At 38.2% G+C, this 23956-nt stretch overlaps 2 protein-coding genes across 3 annotated transcripts; both read right to left on the reverse strand.

Annotated features, from left to right (window-relative positions):
* Nucleotides 1-323: 323 nt before the first annotated feature.
* lyn (LYN proto-oncogene, Src family tyrosine kinase) lies at nucleotides 324-18117 on the reverse strand. Its single transcript, XM_026150409.1, has 13 exons — nucleotides 17899-18117; nucleotides 14179-14315; nucleotides 13705-13747; nucleotides 12848-12953; nucleotides 9431-9529; nucleotides 9209-9312; nucleotides 8907-9056; nucleotides 8091-8243; nucleotides 4779-4961; nucleotides 4561-4637; nucleotides 4067-4220; nucleotides 2271-2402; nucleotides 324-1426 (listed from the first exon to the last, which is right to left on the reverse strand). Exons 2-13 carry the CDS (start codon nucleotides 14308-14310, stop codon nucleotides 1224-1226), a joined length of 1536 nt encoding a protein of 511 aa, XP_026006194.1. The 5' UTR covers nucleotides 14311-14315; nucleotides 17899-18117; the 3' UTR covers nucleotides 324-1223.
* A 2227-nt stretch (nucleotides 18118-20344) lies between these two features.
* On the reverse strand, nucleotides 20345-23658 carry LOC113011383 (cAMP-dependent protein kinase inhibitor alpha). Of its 2 annotated transcripts, none has more exons than XM_026150911.1 (3): nucleotides 23308-23658; nucleotides 22700-22890; nucleotides 20345-21383 (listed from the first exon to the last, which is right to left on the reverse strand). In XM_026150911.1, the coding sequence occupies exons 2-3, from the start codon at nucleotides 22860-22862 to the stop codon at nucleotides 21310-21312; spliced, it is 237 nt and encodes a 78-aa protein (XP_026006696.1). In that variant the 5' UTR covers nucleotides 22863-22890; nucleotides 23308-23658; the 3' UTR covers nucleotides 20345-21309. The 2 variants fall into 2 exon arrangements, with proteins under 2 accessions (XP_026006696.1, XP_026006697.1); XM_026150912.1 differs by lacking the exon at nucleotides 23308-23658 and adding an exon at nucleotides 23098-23298.
* Nucleotides 23659-23956: the final 298 nt, after the last annotated feature.

Here is a 23956-nt window from a genome sequence, read left to right on the forward strand (position 1 = left end):
TTAGTCGTTATCTACATTTTGTTCCCTTAAACTTCAGTACAGTTTGTATCATCATCATTATTATCATCATTAGTAGTAGTAGTAATTCTCCTTCTTTTCATCTTTGTGTTACTTAAGGAAAGAAAAAAAAACTTATCGAGGTACAGTACTTACGTTTGACAAGCACATATAGAATTAATTAACTGAATTATAATTGAATATATTAATTATCTCTAATTTTATAAATTCATTAGAGTGTATAAATTTGTCACCAAGGAAACAATGCTACCTGCTGCATTTATTAAAGCTCTTTTCACATTTGTACAAAGGCATTCAATACAGCATAACAATTACTGCACTTTATTTTTTTTAAAAAGAAACATAAATCTCCTTTTAATAACAAAGCATACTTGAAATGATGATGTGATGAAGAAAAAAACAAGCAAGAGCTAGAGCACTTCAATATGAAGTGGGGCATCAACAAGTCTCTGAAACAGTAAGCAACAAAAACAAGAAAACCGTTGTTTTAATTTAGTAAGAGCAGCTTGTGAAGAAGTAAGTTCTCATGCCAAAATAAAAATGCAGAGTAATCATGATCGTCATGTAAATCTTTTTGAAGAGAGTGGTATGGCTGAGTAAAAATGTGTATATTCATTTACCATTTCTTCTTGTAAAGTAATTAAAATGTATGAAAAATCAATGCTCAAAAACTCATAGAAACTCATCCCATCGCTTGTAAACCCAAAATATCACCACTTAAAATTTGCACTGCGTGCAAAGTGTGTTCTTAACCTACATATCATTGCTTCACAAATTCTTTGTATAATGCCTGCTGTTTGTTCAGTAACTCTCACAAACACCCTAATTATTGAAACACTTATTAACAAGACTCCAGTGTCAAAAGTACAAATAATATGATACAATTTTACTTCTGTAAAATTCCTCCAGATCACCGAGGCTTAACTGCACAAAACCTCATATTTACACACCCTGAAAATCTGCAGTAAATTATATTCTGGAACATGCAAACTATATTTTGTCCACTGTGAATATATCACACAGCTTACTGCAGAATGTATCATATATACATGAATATAAACATAGAAAATACAATCACATATCTCCAGTAGGTCCAAACATAAAGCTATTTACAAGCTGCTTGTATTATAAGATAAGATAAGATAAGATAAGATAACCTTTATTAGTTTATTATGTGCCAAAAGTCTCTCCAGTTTTGTTTCCATCTATGGCTGTTGCTGGTACTGTCCCTCTGTGGCGGTATAGAAGTCATCCAGGACACTCTGTAGGTAGTCAAATGTAGGCCTGTCTTCAGGTCTGTTCTTCCAACAGGACATCATGATATCGTACAGCTCAGTGGGACAGTTGTCGGGCCGAGGCATCCTGTAGCCGCGCTGTATTGAGGACATCACCTCTCCTTTAGTCATGCCTGCAGACACCAAATTAGTGTAAATACTGCTGGAAAGGCTTCCAATGAGAACCTTTTTGTACTCGCCGTCACATTCTCAACCCGAAGTAGAACACAAAAGTCACCAGCAGAGGGCAGTCTTTCTCAGCATAACACTTACTGCTCAGTGAGGCTGGGTCATAAAAGTTATGGTTACAGTTAGCTGTGTCAGGGGAGAGGTTTATGAAGTTCAGACCAGTATAATACAATAAAAATATCAACACAAACACTTCACTCAGTCATGTAGAGACCTGAGTCTCGACAAACATATACCAGAGTCTCAATAAACATTGGCTTGTGATGCCTATGTGTTTACAGGGTTCAAAAAAGGGACTAAATTTAAATGATTTCCTGAATACATTTTATAAGTGCACAATGATTTAAATTAGCTTTCTTTTTTTTTTCTGAGTTTGCATTATTTTTAGTTATTTAAAGTGCTTTTTTTTACAAGTAGTATCAGCTTTTAGTTTAGCTTCAGTCATCTGTAATAACCATAAATTAATAAATATTACTTGTAAAACATACCTAATACAAACGGTTCTCCATCTGAACTCTGTATTGTTAGAATTTCCATCATATTATTGAACCCAATATTTTAATTTAATAGGTCAAGGCCGTTTAATCCATGACAATGCATTACATTTTATATAGTCATAATAAAAAGACATGGCAGGACATAATAAAAACTAACCTGGTTATCAGCAGGTCTTAAAGTTAGGTAAATTTAAGTGCAGAAGAACAGCAAAGCATGACACCATGTCATTATTTATTTACCAAAAACTAAAATGCACAAGCAGTTATCAACAGTGCTGCAGTTAATATTTACCTGGGTAAGGGATTTTCCCATAGGTGATAATCTCATAGAGCAGGACTCCGAATGACCACATGTCAGATTTGATGGTGAAGGTGCCATAGTTAATAGCCTCTGGAGCAGTCCACTTGATGGGGAATTTGGCTCCTGTGGAATGCACACACAAACAGACACTGTGAAATTATAATTCTATTATTCCCTCACACAATCCCAAAGATCACCTGTTCTGTTTTTGTAAATGAGGTTTTAGATTCTATCTGTGTAGCTGGATTTATTTCAAAACGTCAATTGCAAATAGTTTCAGCATCCTGGGTCCAGACCAGTGATCACACGGGTTTCATAAGGTTTCATGAGTCACTTGAGAAATAGCATTCAGACACTTCCTCGTGCACTTTACTGCACAGTTACTTTAATTTTAAAAATATGAACTATGAATGATTTTTTTCCCCCCACAATTAAAAAGGCCAAAACAGGTTTTTGAAAAATTCCCACCATATAAGTTAAAAGTTAAGTAATGAAAGCGGTCATCGATGACATGGTGATAGAGTGGTTAGCATTGTTGCCTGATTCTCCTTTCATAAAAAAAGAACTCCACGTCCTCAGTGTTTCATTGATTACATTGCACAGACTCTTTTGGTAAATCCTTTCTTCATTATATTAGAAGGGATTCACCCAATACAATGCACACGACAAGCATCTGCCATCTTTCCACAAAAATTCTACTCCATTTCACTCTTGTCTTGGCTATAGTGAAATGGTCACCACCGTGCTAAATGGCAAACTGACATCCAAGTCTCAGGTTTCTGAACTCTGCAGGATGTTTCTTCAGAATGTCTGTTGTTTACCACACTTTTTGTTTTTGCTGCCTAAACACTTCACTCTGTTTCAGCTGACGACAGAATCTTTATCTCATCCTTTTGTAATTCTTGAAATGCACTGTATGAAAAAAGGCAGGGTGTGGGCTGTCTTTAAGTCACTCTGGCTTCTGTCTAGCTGCTCTGCCATACGGTTCCGCTTATCAAAACGATTTCTAAAGCTCAGCTGCAGAAGCAGCCCAGTTCTCGGTCACCTCCCTGACCACGCCTAAGACTGAGACTTTATTTCTGAAGTACACAATTTGAGCATGAACCCTGTTCATTCCAAATGTTTGAAATGTCACAATCACTAAATGGTCAGTGTTTTGGAAATGGTGGTTAACCCCACACATCAGTCTCCTAGCTCGGTTCCGGTCCTCCGCTGTCCTCCAGTTTGTGGCATGTTACAGGTGTGAAATCAAAACCATACTGCGTAGGTATAAACTTTATGAAAAGACAATTCAGTTTTCCAAAATTTGACTGAAAATAGTTCTAAAACTATGTTTAATTTTTGACATTTTTTTTATTTATTTTTTCTAATCGAATGATGGGGAAATGTTGGCTGTACCAAAAGGACTCCCTGCTTCATTTTAACCTTGTGAGAGTGTGAAAGGAGGTAGTGTAGTTTGGGGGCATCAGAGGTATTGGTCACTGTGGTGTGATTTCAGTGAGACAAAAGTGGAGCGACTGGTACATGAAACCAAAAGTGTCTGATTCAACATAAATTTTTGCGGGTGCTTCCACTTCTCAAAAGGGGCTTTTTGTTTCACTATGTCACAAGCATCAAGCCAGGGTACTGTCTCATTTGTGCTGGGAAAGCCCCCTTCCACAGAAAAAGTGGAGACGTGTTCAAATTCTCATACACACGCACACACATACACATAGACACAAACATACACGCACATACACATATATGCGCAAACACACATACCCATACATACACACATACACACTTACCCTCTCTGGCAGAGTACTCGTTATCCTCAATGATTCTCGCCAAGCCAAAATCTGCTATTTTACAAAGCAGGCTCTCAGACACCAGGACATTAGCCGCCCTGAGGTCTCTGTGAATATAATTCTTCTTCTCAATGTAGGCCATGCCCTCTGCTATCTGTAACAGAGCAAGAGGAAGGTGTGTAGTCTTAAGCATAAGAGTGAAAGGGAAAACAATCAAAACCTACATAAAACAGAAGAAATGTGAAAGAAAAATAATCACCCCCGTTACAAGCAATTACAAGCAAATAATAACAATCTGTTATTAGATTATGTGGATGGATGGATGGATGGATGGATGGATGGATGGATGGATGGATGGATGGATGGATGGATGGACACTGCCAGTGTGATGCTGGGACAGAACAACCTCATGTTTGAAAGTGAAAGTATGCAGGGTTCACAGTAGTGAGACAAGTGAGCAGCGAGGTCACAAAGAAGCATATTGGTGTAATCACCTGTGCAGAGAAATCAATGAGCTTGGGCAGCTGCAGTCTGCATCCTGTGTCGCTCTTTAAAAAGTCTAGCAGGCTCCCTAAAGACGAGACAGAACAGAAAACAGCGTCAGTGCTTTGCATGTCTGCATCTATGCCTATACTGGAGTGTCGACTCTGTGATTAGGCCACAAAATTTCATAATAACCAGTTTAGTTTTTCTAAAGACTTTTGGCATTTACCGTTTGCCATGAATTCAGTGATGATGTAGATGGGTTCTGTCTTGGTGACAACAGCGTAGAGCCGCACCAGCCTGTCGTGCTGCAGAGTCTTCATCATGTTGGCTTCATCCAAAAAAGCTTCAACCGTCATGGTTCCCGGCTTCAGCGTCTTCACTGCCACTTTGGTTGTGTTGTTGTAGTATGCTGAGTGGAGAACGTGAAGAGTAAGCATGGGGAAAGAAGAACTTTAAAGCATGATATGCTCTGCTACATGGCTTTGGACTGTTTTCAATGTTTCCCTGTGGAAACAAATACGTTTCCACAAAAATTTTTGAGGAAACTGAAACAACTACACCAAACAAATGCAAATTAAAGGAAAGAACGGGAAGGAAAACACTGTGTTTACTGTTTAACGTTCAGTGACAGGTGAGAAAAATATGCCATGTTGTCAAAAGCTGACCACTGATGCATGACTGGACACATTTGTTTGCATGTTACAGTGTTTGTAAAGGTGGATTTTTGTTTCCATTTTAAGCTGGTTTCAGTTATGATGTAATGCAGCATATCTGTAAATGAATATTCCACAAAACTGCATAAAGGAAACAAGAATCCACGGAACAAATGTTGGAATCTGCTGCTACTCATAACACTCAGTGTCATTACGAAGTCAGGCATGACACCCTTTCCATCCGTTAAACACCCTGTTATTGGTAATTCAGGTAGGTGTGAATATTATCTGTCACCCAGATTGAAAGTTGCATAACTTTTATTCAGATCCTGGCAGGTGCAGTAACATATCTGCATGGAGTCACACAAACCACCTGCAACTCAACACCTCAAAGACTAAGGAACTGGTTGTGGACTTCGGGAGGTCTAGAGCAGGTCCACTGCCGGTTCAGATAGAGGGGGAGGAGGTGGAGGTGGTCAACAAGTACAAGTACCTCGGGCTGTGGGTGGACAATAAACTGGACTGGTCATGCAACACAGAGCACCTGTATAAAAAAGCCCAAAGCCGACTGTACTTCCTCAGGAGGCTGAGGTCTTTTAACATCTGCAGGAAGCTCCTGAGGATGTTTTACCAGTCGGTGGTTGCTGGAGTACTTTTCTATGCTGTGGTGTGCTGGGGGAGCAGCACAGCAAAGAAGGACTCATCCAGGCTGGAGAAACTGATCAGGAGGGCTAGCTCTGTGGTCGGCATGAAGCTGGACACTCTGGTGACAGTGGCAGAGAAAAGGACATTAAAGAAACTGATGGACATTATGGACAATGCCAGGCATCCTCTGCACACGGCCATAAACAATCAGAAGAGTCTGTTCAGTGACAGGTTGCTTCTCCCAAAGACAAGAACTAACAGACTTAAAAACTCCTTTGTCCCACACGCCATCAAACTGTTTAATTCCTCTCTGGAGGGGAGAGGGAGGGGAAACAGGAGGACAAAGGAGGGAACAACTAAGCTGTAGTGCCTCTTCACCTCACTGTGCAATACCTTTTGTGCAATACTTTTGTAAATAGTCAACGGTGCAATAGACTCAATACTTGAAATGTGGAATTCACTTGTATTTTTATTTTTATTCCTATTTATTCTATTTATCCCCTTCGTATATTTTATTTATATTGTCTCTGTATTTATATATATGTGTGTGTGTGTATAACTCTGTAACTTCTGTCGGTGCTGTGCTTTTTTGGAAATCGAATTTCCCAGAGGAACCCACCCGAGGGATTAATAAAGTTCTATCTTATCTTATCTTATCTCTTATATCTGCTTTAGATAATGCAACTGCTGCGCAAATTCCATTGCATTCATTATTTATTCATGACTTGTTGGAAGAGCTATTCTAAAGATCCTTTGGGCCACCCTTGGGTCAGGTTGTGTTAGCTTTGTTCCCTTCGAGTTATAAGATCCTGACAAAAACCTCATTTTTGTGACTTTGGTTCAAGAACAAAGGAAAAGTTGTTGCCTTACATAATGATATTAATAATATGATTTATGGGTTGATTGAATGTCACATTGTAGCGTGGAAACTGCATACAGTACGTCAGTTTGAATGCAAAGATGTAAGGTGAGTTGTGGCCAGTTTGAACTTTTATTATAACTCCCTCTGTGTATAATTCACAGAGTTTTATTGTTTCAGAGTCAGTTATGGATGTACTGCCAACTGGTAAATTTAGTCAGCGGAGTTTCTGTAATGGTAGCACTTGCTTGTTTGTTTGTTTTTTACATAATTTTGTTGTACATGTACAATGACAATAAAGTGCTATTCTATTCTATTCTATTCTATTCTATTATCCCAGACCTCAGTGCAAACCACAGGGAATACACCTCTATAAATTCATCACGTGTAGCTTTTTGAATCTAATTGTAAAGATGCTGTTAGTGATGTCAGACACAGTTGTCGTCGTTGAAGTTAAAATTATACCTCGAAGTATTGACGTAACTATCACATAATTTCCCACTAACAGAGACGGCACAAATGGCAACACACTTGTTCTCACATACTTCCCCTTATATTTAACGAAGTGAAAAAGCAGTTGTGTAAGTCAGAAGCCACAAAAAACATATAATCTTTGAAAAAAGCACTTAAAAGCCGTAAAACAAAGTCAGCTTCGGTTTGTTCATGAAACTGTGCAATAAAACCTTCTCTGCGGTAGCGCTTTTTACAAATGATACGCATCTATTTGTTTGTGATTATTCCTCTGAAACCTCACACGCAAATCACCCCGCGGACTCAAACATTTCCTCCACAGACGACAGCACTCATCGACACATCAATGAGATGGTCTGAGCAGAGGCAGCCATGCAGGCAGTCGAGGTTTGGGTTTTTTTTTGCAACAGAGCACGGTCCTGTACCTCATGGACAACAAAAGTAGGAAGTCATTTTTGTTTTAATTAGAGGGAAATGGAACTTCCTTGTAACGCTCACTTCCCTGCGTCTGTGTTTACTGTAAATGATAGAAGGGAATTAGAAATCTTGTTCCTTCATAAAGGAGCTCATAAAAAGATATGCTCCCTTGTTACTTATCTGCTGTCTCCCAGTCTTTGATTTTCTCTTGTCAAGTGCCAAATCCATGTTAGCTGCCACTTACAGGCCGGCTGCCTTCTCGGAAATAACGCTGGGAATGTCATAGAATTCATGAGGTAATAATTAAAAGTGATAAAAGGCCACGTGCCCTACCTCTTGTGCTCTTTGTGAAACAATACTCTCGTGTATCTTAAAGGGACCTCGTTGTGGTCTTTATTTGAAGGGCTAGAGTGGTAAAAATCATTGTGCGTTCCCTTTCTTTGGCAATTTCTTCCCTTGTCAACTCTTGGACATAAAAGTCATTTCTACTCACCCATCCAGACTTCTCCAAACTGGCCTGCTCCAAGTTTCTTCACCATCTTAATAGAGTCTTTGGATATCTCCCAGGCATCCTTATCCCAAGGTTTCTGAGCTTTGGGTTTTGCACAAGGACGCTCAAGTTTACGGCACAGGCCATCCGGTTTGTCTGGAAGGCACACACACAGACAGTGCTCAGTCTTCCTAATCAATAACATAGCATGTGTAATCTTTTTGTAATGAGAAGATCAACATTGTTCTCTGATCAGCAAGTGTAGAGCAAAAGCTGGAAACCAACTAGCTTTGCTTTGCACAAACATAGGAAGCAGGTGGAGGGAGCAAAGCTGGCTCTTTTTTGTCACTTGTTTCACATTATTAGGCAAAAAGGAAGCACCCAGAGAAATCATACAGTCATTTACATACAAAGCATAATTCTACATAAGGCCACAGCTTGTATGTTTCTAAAACTTGTTTATGTGGACAAACAGAATATATGAGATTTATTAGAAGAGGTATGAGCACGCTACCCCGTGAAAAGGTTGTTAAGGAAGTTACTGTAAAAGTGGCTACAGTGTTGCTGTTTTTCCTCTACAGTATTCAGTATTTTAATAATAGATTATTTTTTATTTACAGTTTTTTTTTTTACATTTATAGCATTATTAGGTTGCTTAATTTACATTATTATTACTTTATTTTTATTTGCAGTAATAAATAGTCAGTACTGTAAATGGATTTGCAGTAGAAATTAATCTTTTATTTTCCCATATAAAATAATATTTCACAGATACAACGTTTTAGTGTGAAAACAGACTTTTGGCTGCACTGTACTCACTGTGATAGTGTTTAATCATGCTGCTAATATCCCGAAAGGAGATTTTAGGAGAGATGTAGCAGCCGCCATTATCCAGCATCCTGATCTTGTAATGTTTCACTGAGTCTGTTCCCTGGGCGTCCACATCTCTGATGGACAACGAGTAACTCCCTGTGGAAAAATCATGAAGAAAAAAAAAAAGAGTGACTGGTGATTCATGATCATTCAAATCAAGCACACACAATGTCACAACTCCACGTGTCCAAAGTGGAGAATGCTGCTGAATGTATGTCGGTATCTCAGAGCTACCATGGTAGCCATACCTTTTGATGTTTCACTTTCTCTGATTAGATAAGCGCCTGGCTTGTTCGCCGGTGCCAGCAGCTGCCTCTCTGCATCCTTCCTTGTGATGTCCTTGAAAAACCAACTGCACGGAACAAAAAACATAATAAATATTTGGTAACATACATAATGTTGATGCTGAATGCAAAAATGAATAATGTAATCTGAATAACATGAAGTAATATTAGGAAACAAGTACATACTCCTCTGTCTCCATGGTGTCAGCTTGGGCCACATAGTTGGACGGGATGAATCCCTCTTTGTCGTTTACCAGAGACTTCGCTTTCCACCACTCACCATGTCTGTCAGTTCATAAATATACATATACATTTTAGAACAATCATTTGCATTGACAGAGATGTTCTGAAAAGGTCTTGAAAGATGATTTTTTAAAATTAAATTCCATCGTTTAACTTAGTGTAATTCCTATATTCAGAGAAATATTATTTCTGAACTGAAATGCTATTTTGTCTCATGGGCAAGTAATTTAGCCTAAAATACATTCACACATTGCAGAAATCTTTTATAAAACGTATATGATATTTTTATAACAAAAATTTTGCATTAACTGTTTAGTTTACAGTCATTTTCATACATCCTCAGCCTCATTTTCAGAGGCTCAAAAGTTACTGGACATCACAGAGGAAGAAGACATAATATCTGAAATTGATTTACCAAGTTAAACTTTTATATTTTGTCACTGTAATTTCAACTATGAAGCCAAAAGAGATGTCTTTGCAAGTGAAGGAGACCATCATTAGTCTGAAAAAACATAATAAGCCTATCCGAGAGATGGCACAAAACTTTAGCAATGGCTAAATCCTAAATTAAGCGCATGCTGAAAAGATTGTTCCCATGGTTGAGAAAAATAGCTTCACAACCAAGTCAAGAAGAACACGCAGTGAGGATATTTGTATAACTGCCATAGTCTGCAATTGAGAAATGGCTTTCTAAATGAAAATATAGAGGGTTCAGAACACTCAGGGAGTGTCACTGGTGGGATAGATTAAGCTTGCCACAAAAGCTAAACAAAATTTGGACAGATGAAACAAAATATAGAGAAGGAAGGAACCAGGCCATGATTAAAAAGAATAAAGGCAAGGCAAGGCAAGGCAAGTTTATTTGTATAGCACAATTCAACAACAAGGTGATTCAAAGTGCTTTACAGAGACATTAGAAACAAGAACAAATAAAAAGCATGATTTAAAATTGATTAAAACAAGCAAATAAACTAACTAACTAATTAACAAACAAACAAACAAACAAACAAACAAACAAACAACAGTATATAAAATCAAAACAGATAAAATCAGAACAGTAGATAAAATCAGTAGTTAAATGTAAGTTTTGAAATTTAAGCTTAAAGTGTGGATTTGGTGCTTTATTCAAATGCAGCTGAGAACAGGTGAGTCTTCAACCTGGATTTAAATAAACTGAGTGTTTCAGCTGATCTGAGGCTTTCTGGGAGTTTGTTCCAGATATAAGGAGCATAAAAGCTGAATGCAGCTTCTCCGTGTCTGGTTCTGACTCTGGGAACTGATAAAAGACCGGATCCAGATGACCTGAGGGATCTGGATGGTTCATACTGGGTCAGGAGGTCATTGATGTATTTTGGTCCTAAACCATTCAGAGCTTTATAGGCCAGCATCAGAACTTTAAAGTCTATCCTCTGACGGACAGGCAGCCAGTGTAAAGACCTCAGAGCTGGACTGATGTGGTCCACTTTTTTGGTCTTAGTGAGGACTCGAGCAGCAGAGTTCTGAATGAGCTGTAGTTGTCTGACTGATTTTTTAGGTAGACCTGTAAAGATGCTGTTACAGTAATCAAGCCTACTAAAGATGAATGCATGGACTAGTTTTTCCAGGTCCTGTTGAGACATCAGATCTTTTATCCTTGATATATTCTTGAGGTGATAGTAAGTTGACTTTGTTATTGTCTTAATGTGTTTTTCTAAGTTTAGGTCTGCATCCATCACTACACCCAAATTTCTCGCCTGGTTTGTGGTTTTTAGATGTATAGATTGAAGTTCTCTGGTGACCTGTAATCGTTTTTCTTTGGCGCCAAAGACTATTACCTCAGTTTTGTTTTTGTTTAGCTGGAGAAAATTGTGGCACAACCAGTCATTGATTTCCTCAATGCATTTACCAAGAGCCTGTACAGGGCCTCGGTCTCCTGGTGACATTGTGATATATATTTGTGTGTCATCTGCATAGCTGTGATAGTTTATTTTGTTGTTGTTTATAATCTGTGCCAGTGGGAGCATGTAGATGTTAAACAGAAGGGGTCCCAAGATGGAACCTTGGGGAACTCCACATGTGATACTTGTCTGCTCAGATGTGAAGTTACCTATTGATACAAAGTATTTCCTGTTTTCTACGTATGTTTTGAACCAGTTTAGTACAGTTCCTGAAAGACCTGTCCAGTTCTCCAGTCGTTTGAGTAATATGTTGTGGTCAACTGTATCAAATGCTGCACTGAGATCCAGTAAAACTAAGACTGACATTTTTCCACTGTCTGTATTCAGACATATGTCATTAAACACTTTGGTCAGAGCGGTTTCAGTGCTGTGGTTCTGTCTAAAACCTGACTGGAAGGCATCGTAGCAATTATTCTGTTTTAAGAAGTAATTGAGCTGTTGAGAAACTGCTTTTTCAATGATCTTACTTAAAAACGGGAGATTTGAGATCGGCCTGTAGTTGTTCATTTGTGTCTTGTCAAGATTGTCCTTTTTCAGTATAGGTTTGATTACAGCAGTTTTTAGTGATTCTGGAAACACACCTGATAATAAAGAAAAGTTGACGATCTGTAACAGGTCTGACTCTAAAGTCTTTGAGACCTTTTTGAAAAAACTTGTTGGCAGGACATCTAAACAGCAGGAGGAGGAGTTCAGTTGACCTAAGATGTCCTCCAGGTCTTTGCTGTTAATAGGTTGAAACTGTTTCATGGTGTTTAAACAGTTTTTTGGTGGACACAGTACATATCCTGGATCTGCTGTTGATGTACCAATTGCTTGTCTAATTTTTTGGATTTTTTCAGTGAAGAATTTGGCAAAGTCATTGCAGGCCATGGTCGAATGAAGTTCAGCTGCCACTGACACAGGGGGGTTTGTTAGCCTGTCAACTGTAGAAATTTGGGGATTTTTTGCTTTGAATTTTTTGAGTTGGGAAGTGAAGAGAGAAGCCATCTGACTGACTGGGGGAGAGGACAGGGAGACAGGGGGCCTGAAAGCTGAAGGCTTTTAAATATTCTAAGAACCACAATAAAGTGCTTTACTGGGATGATGTGGTACGACGAGGTCTTTAACATAAGACAGGACCTGATCGTCCAGCACTTTCAATGTGAGGAGAAGAATTTTAGATCGGCATTAAACAGAGAGCCAATGAAGAGAAGCCAATATGGGAGAAATACGCTCTCACTTTCTAGCCCCTGATTAAAAATTCAGACTACAAAGAATTTTTATTCAAATAGTAAAAAATAATCTTTATATGTAAAAGGGTGTCAGTTTGTCTATCTAAAACTGGGGGGCTATATATAACAGTGGAAGTGATTCTTGCCATTTGTAGAAATGATGACACATTTTCTGAGAATGAATCAGTGTACCATAAATACCAGACACTCACTCTTCTAGAATTTTCATCTTTTCTCCCTTCTTGAATCCTAAGTCATCGGGATGTACAGCTTCATATGGGAAAAGGGCAACCACTATTTTACCCACCCCCTTTTGTTCTGAAATAGGAAAGAGAAAATTGTCATCATTTAACACATGCAAATAGGCTCATAGATCAATACAAAGGTTGTTCTATTTTTAAACTATGTAAAGACACGGGGGACAACATGTACAGAAACGTCAGACAGAAGCAATTATAGGGCATGCACCTAGCTTATCAGTTTACTCAACCTACTTATAAGTAGCTGTAGTCTCAATCAGTAATGACTAATGATAATTTTATGTTTAAATTGCAACTTCGTTGGATGTACTTAGACGCCTTTGTGTACATTGCTAAGATAAAAGAGTTTTAATATAATGCGGAAAATTACATGGTCAAATGTAGTGACTAGCCTTCCTATAAGGATCTCTTTTCTAAATAAAAACTATCATAACTAAGATTACTTTCTATTTTAATCTATACTCATATATTTGACTGGTTTATTTATTCTAAAGTTTAGCTTTAGAATAATTTTCTTAGTGAATTTGCTAAATTAGTAAATAAACCTTGAATCAGTCAAAATTTGCCGGTGAAATCTCAAAATGAGTCAAAGTTAAAAAACTAACAAAAGAAGATGAAGATTTTGTCTTTCATGACTATGAGGACTTCTGGGGCCTAACTGTTTCACTATACATACTTTGAGGTGAGTGAATTCCCTATTACCTTAGAAGCTACCACATACAGGTGTTACCAGAAGTACGGTATAGTAGTACGAAACAATGAACAGACAGCAGATAAATAAACAAAAAACAAGGAAGAAAGGGTCGTACCCTCCATTTTTTGGAACACCTGACCCGGTAACAGTGAGTTATTCTGCAAAAGGAAACAATATTAAAGTTACACAGTGTCATTCTATCATCATTACTTCCATTATTTTAAGGCAGACATTATTTACATAGAGATTTTTGCACAGACTTTTGTCATTTCCTTGTAATAGATGTCATCTTTTGCAAATGGGAAATTCTATTAGGCAGGAAACATTGAGCAACTTTTTTCAAAAACAAAAAGAAAGGTCATATCTTTGATGCAATATGTAAAGAAAACTGAATCATTCTGTTCTTCATACAATACAATAATGACGAAAAAACCAAATGACGATTATAAGTCAATTTTTGATTGAATGAAAACAATAGCATGCTTTCCATTTATGATTTGACTTTTTGTTATCTAACGATTTTGTTGCTGTTAACACTCAACCACACTTGAGATTTGAGTGTAAGGTCCACCCAAGTCTTACTACTTACCGTGTTGACTTTTGGATTAAAGGTGGGGTCTCTAACATAGCGTGACTGTTCAGGATGGACAGCATGTTGGCCCATTTTTTGGTCCACACCTCCGCTCAGACCTTGATTTAGCGTGGATTTCATGCAGCCCATTCTGTCTGCACGAGGAAGTGAGAAAAAGAAAGATTGAAAAAAGCTGTTACAAATATACCATTTACACCTGCTGAAAAAACACAATGCGTATAAAGTGTGGCAGCAGACACCTGTGACTCTTCAGTTCTTACATGTGAAAATAAAGATCCAAACTGGTGTCATGTTTCCAGTGTTACTTATAAGTTCAACATAAAGGGGAAGATAACAAGAAGTGAGAATAATAAGTTGTTTCACAAAAACAAACTGCTGCACATGTGCAAATGTAACTGTAATAACTCCACGGCAGACCTGTCCTCGGTTCCATGCTTTTCAGCATCTTTATTATCACCGTTGCTGTCCTTGCACGTGGCTGCAGCTTTGCAGTTCGCAGTCAAACACACTAACACCAACCACATCAGGACCTATAAGTGAATGTGGCGTGATTGCTCATGCTGTCCAGCTGCCTCCCTCGCAGCCGCACCACACCACTGACTGTACTGACTTTTATACTGCACTCTGATTTACATCTTATGGGAATGTCACAGGAAAGGTGCAGCACCACTTAGCACCAGATATATAAAAATAATGATGTCGACCTCTAACTGGATTGTTAACATAATAGGGGTGCAAAGGCATTGCTGAGTAATACTCTTTCAATCATACATCAAAAGGTGTAAACAAAAAACCCAACTTTTATCATATTTATATGGGGAAGTATGTCCAGTACGATGGGTGTTTTTTTCCACCATTTTGCTCAAAACACAGACTGTTCTGTCTACAATGCGTTTTAATTTCTTGCTCTGTTTTTAGGGATGTTTCAGTGACCAAGTAAGCTGCTGCTGTCTTTGCCACTTTCAGGAAAAGAGCTTTCAGTAAAAACGAGAAGCAGAACAGGGAGGATTTGATGATGCAGTGTAGCCAAAATAGACTTGAATGAGACATTCTGCTACTTCTGCCTCTATATCCATAGCATTAGCGTCTTACAAGACCTGATGAGGTTTTACATGCACAGGTTGTGGACTGAGCACACGCTTTGTATCATTTATATCAGACCTGGGTGGGTTTAAAATACATATAAGTCCAAAATGCATATCTTCATTTGTGAGCTTTGAATGCCACCTTCAAGCTTCTGGCAGAGCCATTATTCACCATTAAAGCTTATGCTAAGCTAGACTAATGACTTGCTGGATTCAGCTATATATTTAACAAGATTACAACTGGTAACAGTCTTTTAATCTAACTTTCAGCAACACCATGGTAACCAATGTTTCCAGTAGTCTAAATGTCATTAGCCATGGCACTTCTTACACAAACTCTAATATTTCAGGTGAAAAATTCTACGTTTGTTGAGTTGAGTAACTTTGAGTTACTGCTGTAACTCAACGAAAATTCAATAAAAATGTGAATGTCTCAAAGTAGTTCTTTAGAAAAAAATATGTCACAATGTCACTGCTGCTTCCCTGTATTCTGACATGGCTGCAATTTATCCAATGGTGGTTTCTGTTCAGGGAAATCAAACATGTATTGCTGCAGTTTGCTGCATTGTTTTTTCTTCTTTTGACTTTTGTGTGGGTAGCTAACCAGCATGAAGCCCACCGCCACCAATGTGCACTTGCTTTCTACATGCGCACATACTGACCACATGCCCACAAAGATGACAAAGTCGCAAAGAAAAAACAACATCTTTTTAACTGGTGATGTTGGTTTTTATGAGAGAGAGGTGTTATAAGTTTTAAAATGTATAAAAGTCAAAAACATTAAAAGTATGTATCTCCTATATTGTAGTTTTAAGGACAAACAAAGTGATATTTGTACCTTGAGTTTAACAATTAAAATATTTTACAAAGGTAATGTGTGAACATAAAAAGGATTTTTATATATGAGTAACTGTCTAAATTAAAACTAAACTTCCTATGAGCGTGAGAAACACCACCTTTAAAACCATTTATACTTAGATTGTCAAGCAATATGGCTTAAAAGCACAAACATATAAAGCACTAAAATTAAACCAGGTCAAATCAACTTTGAGTGCTTCCCTACAGGGAAAAAAAGGGGAAAAAAAGAACAAAACATGTTGCTGTAGAGCAGAAGTGCACGTTGGTTTTTAACATCTGTTATTCAAAGTACAACGGAAAAATAAATAAATAAAAAGCTTCTGTCCTTCTCCAGGAAACTAAAGTGCACAGCTGAACTGCAGAGAAAAGGGGAACATGTTCAACTAGTCCTGTAGGTCAGCAAATAGCCTTTTAAAATTTTTAAAAAGCTAGAACAGAAGTTCTAAGGAGATGAGATATTCTTTGATGAATTGTGTTAGGGAAGTCAGAAAATAAAACAGGACAAAACAAGAAAGAAAACCCCCACAAAAAATGAATTAGCGTGGGTTGTTTTGGTTTTTTTTTTGTTTGTTTTTTGTTTTTTTAGTGCTAGCTAACATGCTCTTCATACTGGCGCTAACATGTTGATTTTGCTAATGCTAATGTACGTATGCTAATTGGAGAAAGCACTGCTTAGGCTGGCAGAAATATTATTAGGTTATTATATTGAGGCATATTAGGTTTTCGACCAAGCCAAACAGCTTAAATGAAATTTTGACTTGATAACATTATTATCAGTAATAGTAAGGTAGTACATTTTAGGGAAGAAAATATGACAAATCCCAACAATAGGGTTCATCTGGAAATATTTGATCTGATACCAAAGTTTTTCTTTACCAACACCAAAACCTTGCATTCTGCATGCTAAAAGCATTTACTTCTGTTGCTTCTAGGCTGCCGGTGATAGCAAAGCACAGCTATCCTACCATATAACGTTAAAAATAGTTAATATCTTATATTCATGTGGAAAGACTGAGTGCTGAATAAAGTTGCTGGACCTAGCTGGCCTGAATTGAGTTGTTTGAGTAGGGGGGGGGACGACACACCATTAACCTAATGCAAATACAAAGCAAGCACACCTGAAAACCAGCCTACAACACATTTGTGAACTGAGATGGCAGGGAGTAAATGTAAAGAAAATGGTAAAACCATATTTTTCTTGGTAGAAAAAGGTCAGTGAATGCATTAGCCAGCGGTTTGGCAGGTTTGCACAGGCTTGTTTTGCACTTTGTTGGTTCAGTGCCTCTGTTATATTTTTAACTTGTCAGCAAACAGCCGGAAACTAGGGGTCTGAAAGGCTTAAGGGCACACACATGATATATTGGACTATGACACACACACACACAGACACACACTTCCTCCTTTTGCAATAGACTGAGGAAAAGTCTGGATACGTCAATAAATGCAGTGAATTTTAATGTTTAATCCGTCGCTATACCATACATGAAACCATAGGAATAAAACTTTTATAATAGAAAATAAAGCACTGATTTTAAACATGTTGCACTGTAGAGAATTTTCCTTAAACTAATTATACTTAATGTGAGTTATGATTGTGCTTAATGAATAAAGCGTCCACAAAAACACAGAACAAAAAAAAATCAATTAATAAAACTTCTTACATTTACTTTTTTCCTACTAATAAAAAAAAGTTACATACACTTTTACCTCTCCTAATGCGTCTGTGTAAACCAAGCATGCGTCTGCCTAATGTCACTTGGACATTACAGCTTACCTGTCTCAGTCTGTATCCTTGGTTAAGAAAACGGTTAATCCAAAATGTAGAGCCGTTTCACTCCTCAGCTACGTCCTCTCTGTGCTTGACATGGAAGTGGGTGACACATGCAGTGCGTTGGTGTTGAGGTGGTTTGACAAGTGGGTCAGCTGGCCGACCTGGACTGTTATACCAATGAGTGAATGAGGAACTGGTTGGGGATTTTTCTTTCTTAGTGAAACTTCCTGGTACAATTGTCTAATGATTATTTGCATAATCAGCACTGCACACACACACACACACACACACACACACACACACACACACACACAGAGTGAAAGAGACTGAAAGACACAGCAGACAGATGGCCTTTCAGCGCTACACGTATGGAAATACTATACGTTTAACCTGAAGTGGGGGAGAATTTTCCAGTGTGTCATAGAATCCCTTTAATTTAATCTAATCCTCTTAAAAAATATTTTTAAAAATTCCTCTCATGTCCTTTTTAGAAAAAACAATAATTAAATAAGTCATTCTATACACATATATATATATATACATTAGTTGTTCACAGTTGAAGTCTAATGCACGTTTCATAAATTCTCCCACAGTGCTACCTGCTGGTCAAACCGCAGGCGTACAGCAGCACAGAAGACTTGCATTTTCCCTCTTGTCCAGTTTATTTCACTTTGTTTGACACAGAGAGTAGAAAATACGGTTATGCACATTCAGACAAACATCTACAAATTTCACAGAATCATGCACCTGCCAAAATCCAACATGCTGAACAGCTGCATTTACACAGTCTAATTTGAAACCAGAGTGAGCCCCGAAACAGTTACATGGCAGTTTACAATCTAAACACCTGATTGAGTGAGGATTACAAAATAAACATTTATAGCTACATTATCTTCAGTATGATTGACTTACTGTCAAGCTGGAGGATTACAGGAAGGTTATAGTTCGCAAAAATGGTGAAGAAAATGACAACACAGAGTTTTGTGCATGCGTGGTGGTCTGTACAGATGATAACATCAGCTAGCTATTACACACAGTAGCAGGAACATAGCTCAGGCTCAGTGTCAGAAAACAAACAAACAAACAATGTTATAAATCCTGGAAGCTCCGCGGTGTATTGCATATCTACATTTAAGGAACAGTTTGACATTTTGGGCAATGCACTTTCTTAGTGAACTGATGACAGATGACAAGATCAATCTCTTAACAATGTAGCTGGAGCCTGCAGATAATTAGCTTAGCTGTCAAGTATAAAGAGTGTTTATTATGCTAATTTGCAGCTCACTGGTACACTAGAGTAGTGTTGCAAGATTTATGATTTTTAGAATCCTTAATTATCTCATAGAGTTGGTTACGCACTCCCTGGAGGTCACGTCACCTCTCATCCCCCTGCACGCTAAAAAGTGAAGGTAATGTGGGGCCAGTGTATTATAATGTGAAGCCAACAGCTCTGATCCAAGCAACATTATGTGACAAAACAGCTCATCAATGCCATATATGATATTACATTATACTATTTTAACATGATTCAAATGCAACAGGTTTTTATCAGTGACCTGTGTGCATATCTGACAGTTAGCAAAATGTAAGATTTGGGTGAATTTTTTTTATGCTAATCTTTTAATTGTAACCTGTAAGGACGTTTCTGTTATCTAATTCATTTGTTTACTTCATATTAGTCAATATGTCCATCTGCAGGCCACCTCAGCGCTAACCATAGACCAGACAACATCACCCATATGTGTCTGAATTCCTACTTTAAGCATTTCTGTCATCACTGTCTTGGTCTTTTGAAACTGGAGGTTAAGAGAGAGGATTGGATGTCAGTGTGAAAGCAAACACTCAGTGGTTAACGAGTTATTAGTCAATGAGTAGATCCTAATAATCCTTCCGAGACTTAAAATGACCATAATTTGCAAAACTGACTCAGTGTTTTATCTGGTATGACCTGATATGAGGGGCTGAGCCCATAAACACAGCAGGAAAGTTTTTAGAGGCCATGTCTGGGGGTCATTTTCCACTAAAGACCTCAATAGGACTAGAAATCATCTTGGAACAGGGGTATGTCATAACTTCGTGTCGGTGTTGTTCCTGCATCATCTGGGATCAACATTGCAACTGACCAGTCATGTTCTTGTGATGTCATAGCTTTACAATGTCAAGAAAAAAACAACTTTTGGATCAAATGGTAAAAATTTCAAGTGCTTTACTTATTATTTAATACCATATATTAAATAATATATATATAATATATTAAATAATTATAATAATAACTGTATTATCAAGTTAGGTTTGCTGTTAGCCAAATGACTCGTGGTTTACTAGTGACAGTTTTTAACAGCATTCACTAGCTTCTTAGCAAGTGCTAACTGAATGCTCAGTTGCTATGTTAATTCTGGACCAACAATATTATTATGATGTACATAAAACACAGCACAGAGACATCAGATTGAGATCTTGCAACCACATCTATTGCCCCCTGGTGGCTATTAAGACAAACTCTAGCTACATGCATTATATAGCACATAGACATTTTATCATTTCATTAGCAAGAAAGTGAAGAAATGCATTTACAAAAATGTCAAACAATTCCTCAAAGGTCGTGATAATGAAATTGTTAAAAAAAAACAAAAAACCCTTTTGTAAGTATAAACATTTTTTTTTAAACATGTATATCATCAATCTTTAATCACTGAGCGACTGACATTTAAACTGACTGAAAGTGCAATATTAAGTAATATTGGTGTCAACAGACCACAAGGCTACTGCTCTGTTGCATCCTGCTGCTTTCTACAGTACAGAACAGTGAACACACTCTTCAGCATATAAACAAGAAGTCAAACCGCAGCATTGTCCTCTCAGGTTTACTTCAGCCCAATCCATTTTCCTCTGCAATATTATCAACTTAGCGTTAGCATAAAGCCATTAACTGGCAGTACAATCTATCAGCACCACTACTTCTACAGACATGCTACTCCCACTGTGAGCCATTACTTCAGCACATTACTTCAGCACATGGTCTTACAAATTGCTTCAACTACTATAAAACTCACAAAGGAGCCACGTCTATTTTCTTCCTGTATTTCAGTCCCCCAACCTATATTGTTTAGTAACTAAGACTGAAAATAAAATTAGCTTTACAAGAGCTACAAATTGGCCTCTCTGCTTACCCCCGATTCTGAAAAGCACCCTGCAATCAATCTGTTATTCTAGTGCACAGCAGAGCCACACTGGGTGTTCACATTACAGCACTTCTCGAGTTGAATTTGGAAGACTGTGCCCTGCTTGAAGGCATATCAGCAGTGACGGTACTACCCTCCAGCCACCAGCCCACTTTGGACAAACAGGTTCATCATGGTGGGAGCCTCACTCCATCCTGCAAATCTCTGTCTGCGGGCTGGAGTGTGCTGCAGGTTAGCTGTTCCTCTGCTCCGCCTCCCTCTGAGCCGAAGAGGAGGAGCTCTGGCTGTCCTCAGTGTCGTCTCCATCTACAAAAAAAAGAAAAAAAAAAAGAAAGCAGGTTAGAACACCACATTAAAAACTTTCTGGATGCTATCAGCTGTGTAATTATTGCTTTAAAAAAAAAAAGAAAAAAAAAAAGAGTAAAATACACCATAACATCCACTGTTTGCAATAACTTATCTCTTCTGCTAGATGTGTTCTTCAACTGGAACAACCACTTCATTTGTCCTCGCCCTCTTTATATAACCAAAAGATAATTACTTCTCCTGGTGGTAGGAAGTATAGCAGGGCTCATTTCTACCTTTGTTTGGGTTAGTTAAAGTACAAAAATAATGATTTTAAAGTTTTTAGTGTAGGTCGGTGCAAGGAGCACCCTCCAGAGCTGAAAAATGAAGCCAACAAGGGAGTGGCAAAAACTGCAGTTCCTCCAGGTGGCACTAGATGAGGTTGACTCTAAAAGTGAGTACACTCAAAGATGGCTTTGATCTCCATGTGTAGTTTTCCCATATTTTATAACTCATCCACCTGCATAACTGAGGCAGCTGCAGCTGATCGCTGCCTGCTAGGACACGTCCACTGCTCTGAGTCCTTAGACTGGACCTCCTCACTGTGTGTGTTGTTGTATCCTTTTGGAGCATTTATCTGATCACTATTATGGTTTGCTATTTGGTACAGACCACCTCAGAAGTTTGGCTCTCATTTTCACAGTGAAGACTAAGCATTACCTTTTCAGATCCTCTGGACTTCCTCGGGATGGTGCATGGCTTTAGATGTGTTAAGGCAGCATTACTTTTCAGCTTTCCGTTGAAATTGAAAGGTGTTAAATTTGTTATAGTTTGTATAAGTTCTTAAGATGTTCTGTAACTTCTATTTTCCTTACTTTTTTTAACCATGTCCTCATATGTATGTTCTCCTTGTATATATAGATATATGCCTATTTATCTATTGCCTATTTAAAAACTTTTTTGGATACAGAGACTAAAGTGAACCAGAGTCAAATTCCTTGTTTATGTGCACAAACTAGGCCAAATAAAAATTATTCTGATAACCATCTTAAACTCCTGCGTAGATGGTAGATGGCTTCTCCTCCCTGAACCTGATTCTGCCAGGTCTCTTCCTGTTTAAAAGAACTTCTTTCTTCTCACTGTCGCCAAGTGTTTGCTCACAGAGGATTGTTTGATTACAGTAGTAGTACAGTAGCATCTTTACCTTGTTGTAAATTGGCCCTATATAAATAAAACAGAGTGGAATTTATATACAGGATTTTGTGCGACCAGACAGTTAAATTCTGATTCCGATCCCAGGGGTGGTACACCCCAAACAAATCAGTGTAGCGTATTACCTCCTCCTCCTGCGTTGATGTGCAGCTGGGACAGAGACAGGGTGAGGGGCATCTCTCTTCCCTCAGGGTCGGTGGGACTCTGCAGGATGTCATGCAGGGCGTTCCTCCGGCCCGTCCTGCCAGAAGCGATGAAGTCTGCGTATGTGGCCTCAACATCAGACATCGCTCACGCATTGTTCACACAGCAACACCTACAAGAAGAGCAGCTGTACATTTACTCTCAGTGGTTCACCTACACACACCACAGTGTGTACTTTTGCAACTCATTGTGTAATGCAGGGTTGCTTGAAAGGTCTTGTGATATTATGATAGTGCTACTTTACAAACGACACGAAAAGAGGCAATAAGGATACCATGTGTTGTTTTAATAAGTCAATTCAACCATTAAATATCTGTACCTGCGCAGGGAGGCACGTGTGTCAGTGTTCTCTGTCTTAAGCCTGAACAATCTTGTGTCATTCATTTGCACAGCTATTCGGTCCTTTGGTAATCCGGCCATAAAGCAGGCCTTCAAGTCCTCAAGTCAAGAACCAGGTGAAGTCCGTCTACCACAAAAACACGTGACAGGATTTCGTTCCGTTTAAGTCCGGTTCTCAGTATTTCCTTACCTTCAGTGATGACGTATCTGTTGGAAGAACTCGGCGCTACATTGTGTAGGGAGGGAGGGACTTCACTCAAAGCAGCACAACGGGCCCGACATCATATCAAACGACCAAACAGAACAAACAACACAAAACCAAAGGAATAAACTACAAGTATATGTGGCCAAAAAACCACCGAAGCCAAGCAACGAGACTTCGGTACCAACACAGTGAGATTACGCTACATAGCGCGATGTGCCCGGGCTTGAAATCACCGAATATCAATCACACCAGCAGGACGGTTTGAAAAGTCCTTAATCTATTCTCCATGGCCGCCGCATCTTCCTCCTTCGCGACCAATGAGCAGACGGCAATCCGTATCTGATCGCTCATTGGACAGCGGGCACAAAAGGATGAGAGGAGAGAGCTCTGAGCAGCACCGATGCTTATGATGTGTTTCACGTCACCTCGTAAAAATGACAACCAAAACACTAAACTCAAATATATCCATTATTTAACATAGAAAATAAATACACTATAATGTAGGTTCATTCGAAATTTATTCAGTGTTAGTTCTTTATAAATTTTTTTATTGTTATTTAAATTATTATTTTATTTTTTATTCTTAATAAAAAAAAAAGAAGAATAACATTTATGAAATGACTTTTGTTTATCA

Source organism: Astatotilapia calliptera, chromosome 18 (assembly GCF_900246225.1).
Source record: "Astatotilapia calliptera chromosome 18, fAstCal1.2, whole genome shotgun sequence".
Lineage (NCBI taxonomy): Eukaryota > Metazoa > Chordata > Actinopteri > Cichliformes > Cichlidae > Astatotilapia > Astatotilapia calliptera.

Bases quoted from the DNA above. Each gene is read 5' to 3' on its own strand.
- lyn (XM_026150409.1), bottom strand. From the start codon at position 14,310: ATGGGCTGCATGAAATCCACGCTAAATCAAGGTCTGAGCGGAGGTGTG. The intron at 12,954-13,704 runs GTACGACCCTTT...TTCCTATTTCAG, and splicing joins GGTGTTCCAAAAAATGGAGG to AACAAAAGGGGGTGGGTAAA. The intron at 8,244-8,906 runs GTGAGTACAGTG...TGTGCCTTCCAG, and splicing joins CATGATTAAACACTATCACA to ACAAACCGGATGGCCTGTGC.
- LOC113011383 (XM_026150911.1), bottom strand. From the start codon at position 22,862: ATGTCTGATGTTGAGGCCACATACGCAGACTTCATCGCTTCTGGCAGG. The intron at 21,384-22,699 runs GTAATACGCTAC...TTTTTTTTGTAG, and splicing joins CATCAACGCAGGAGGAGGAG to ATGGAGACGACACTGAGGAC.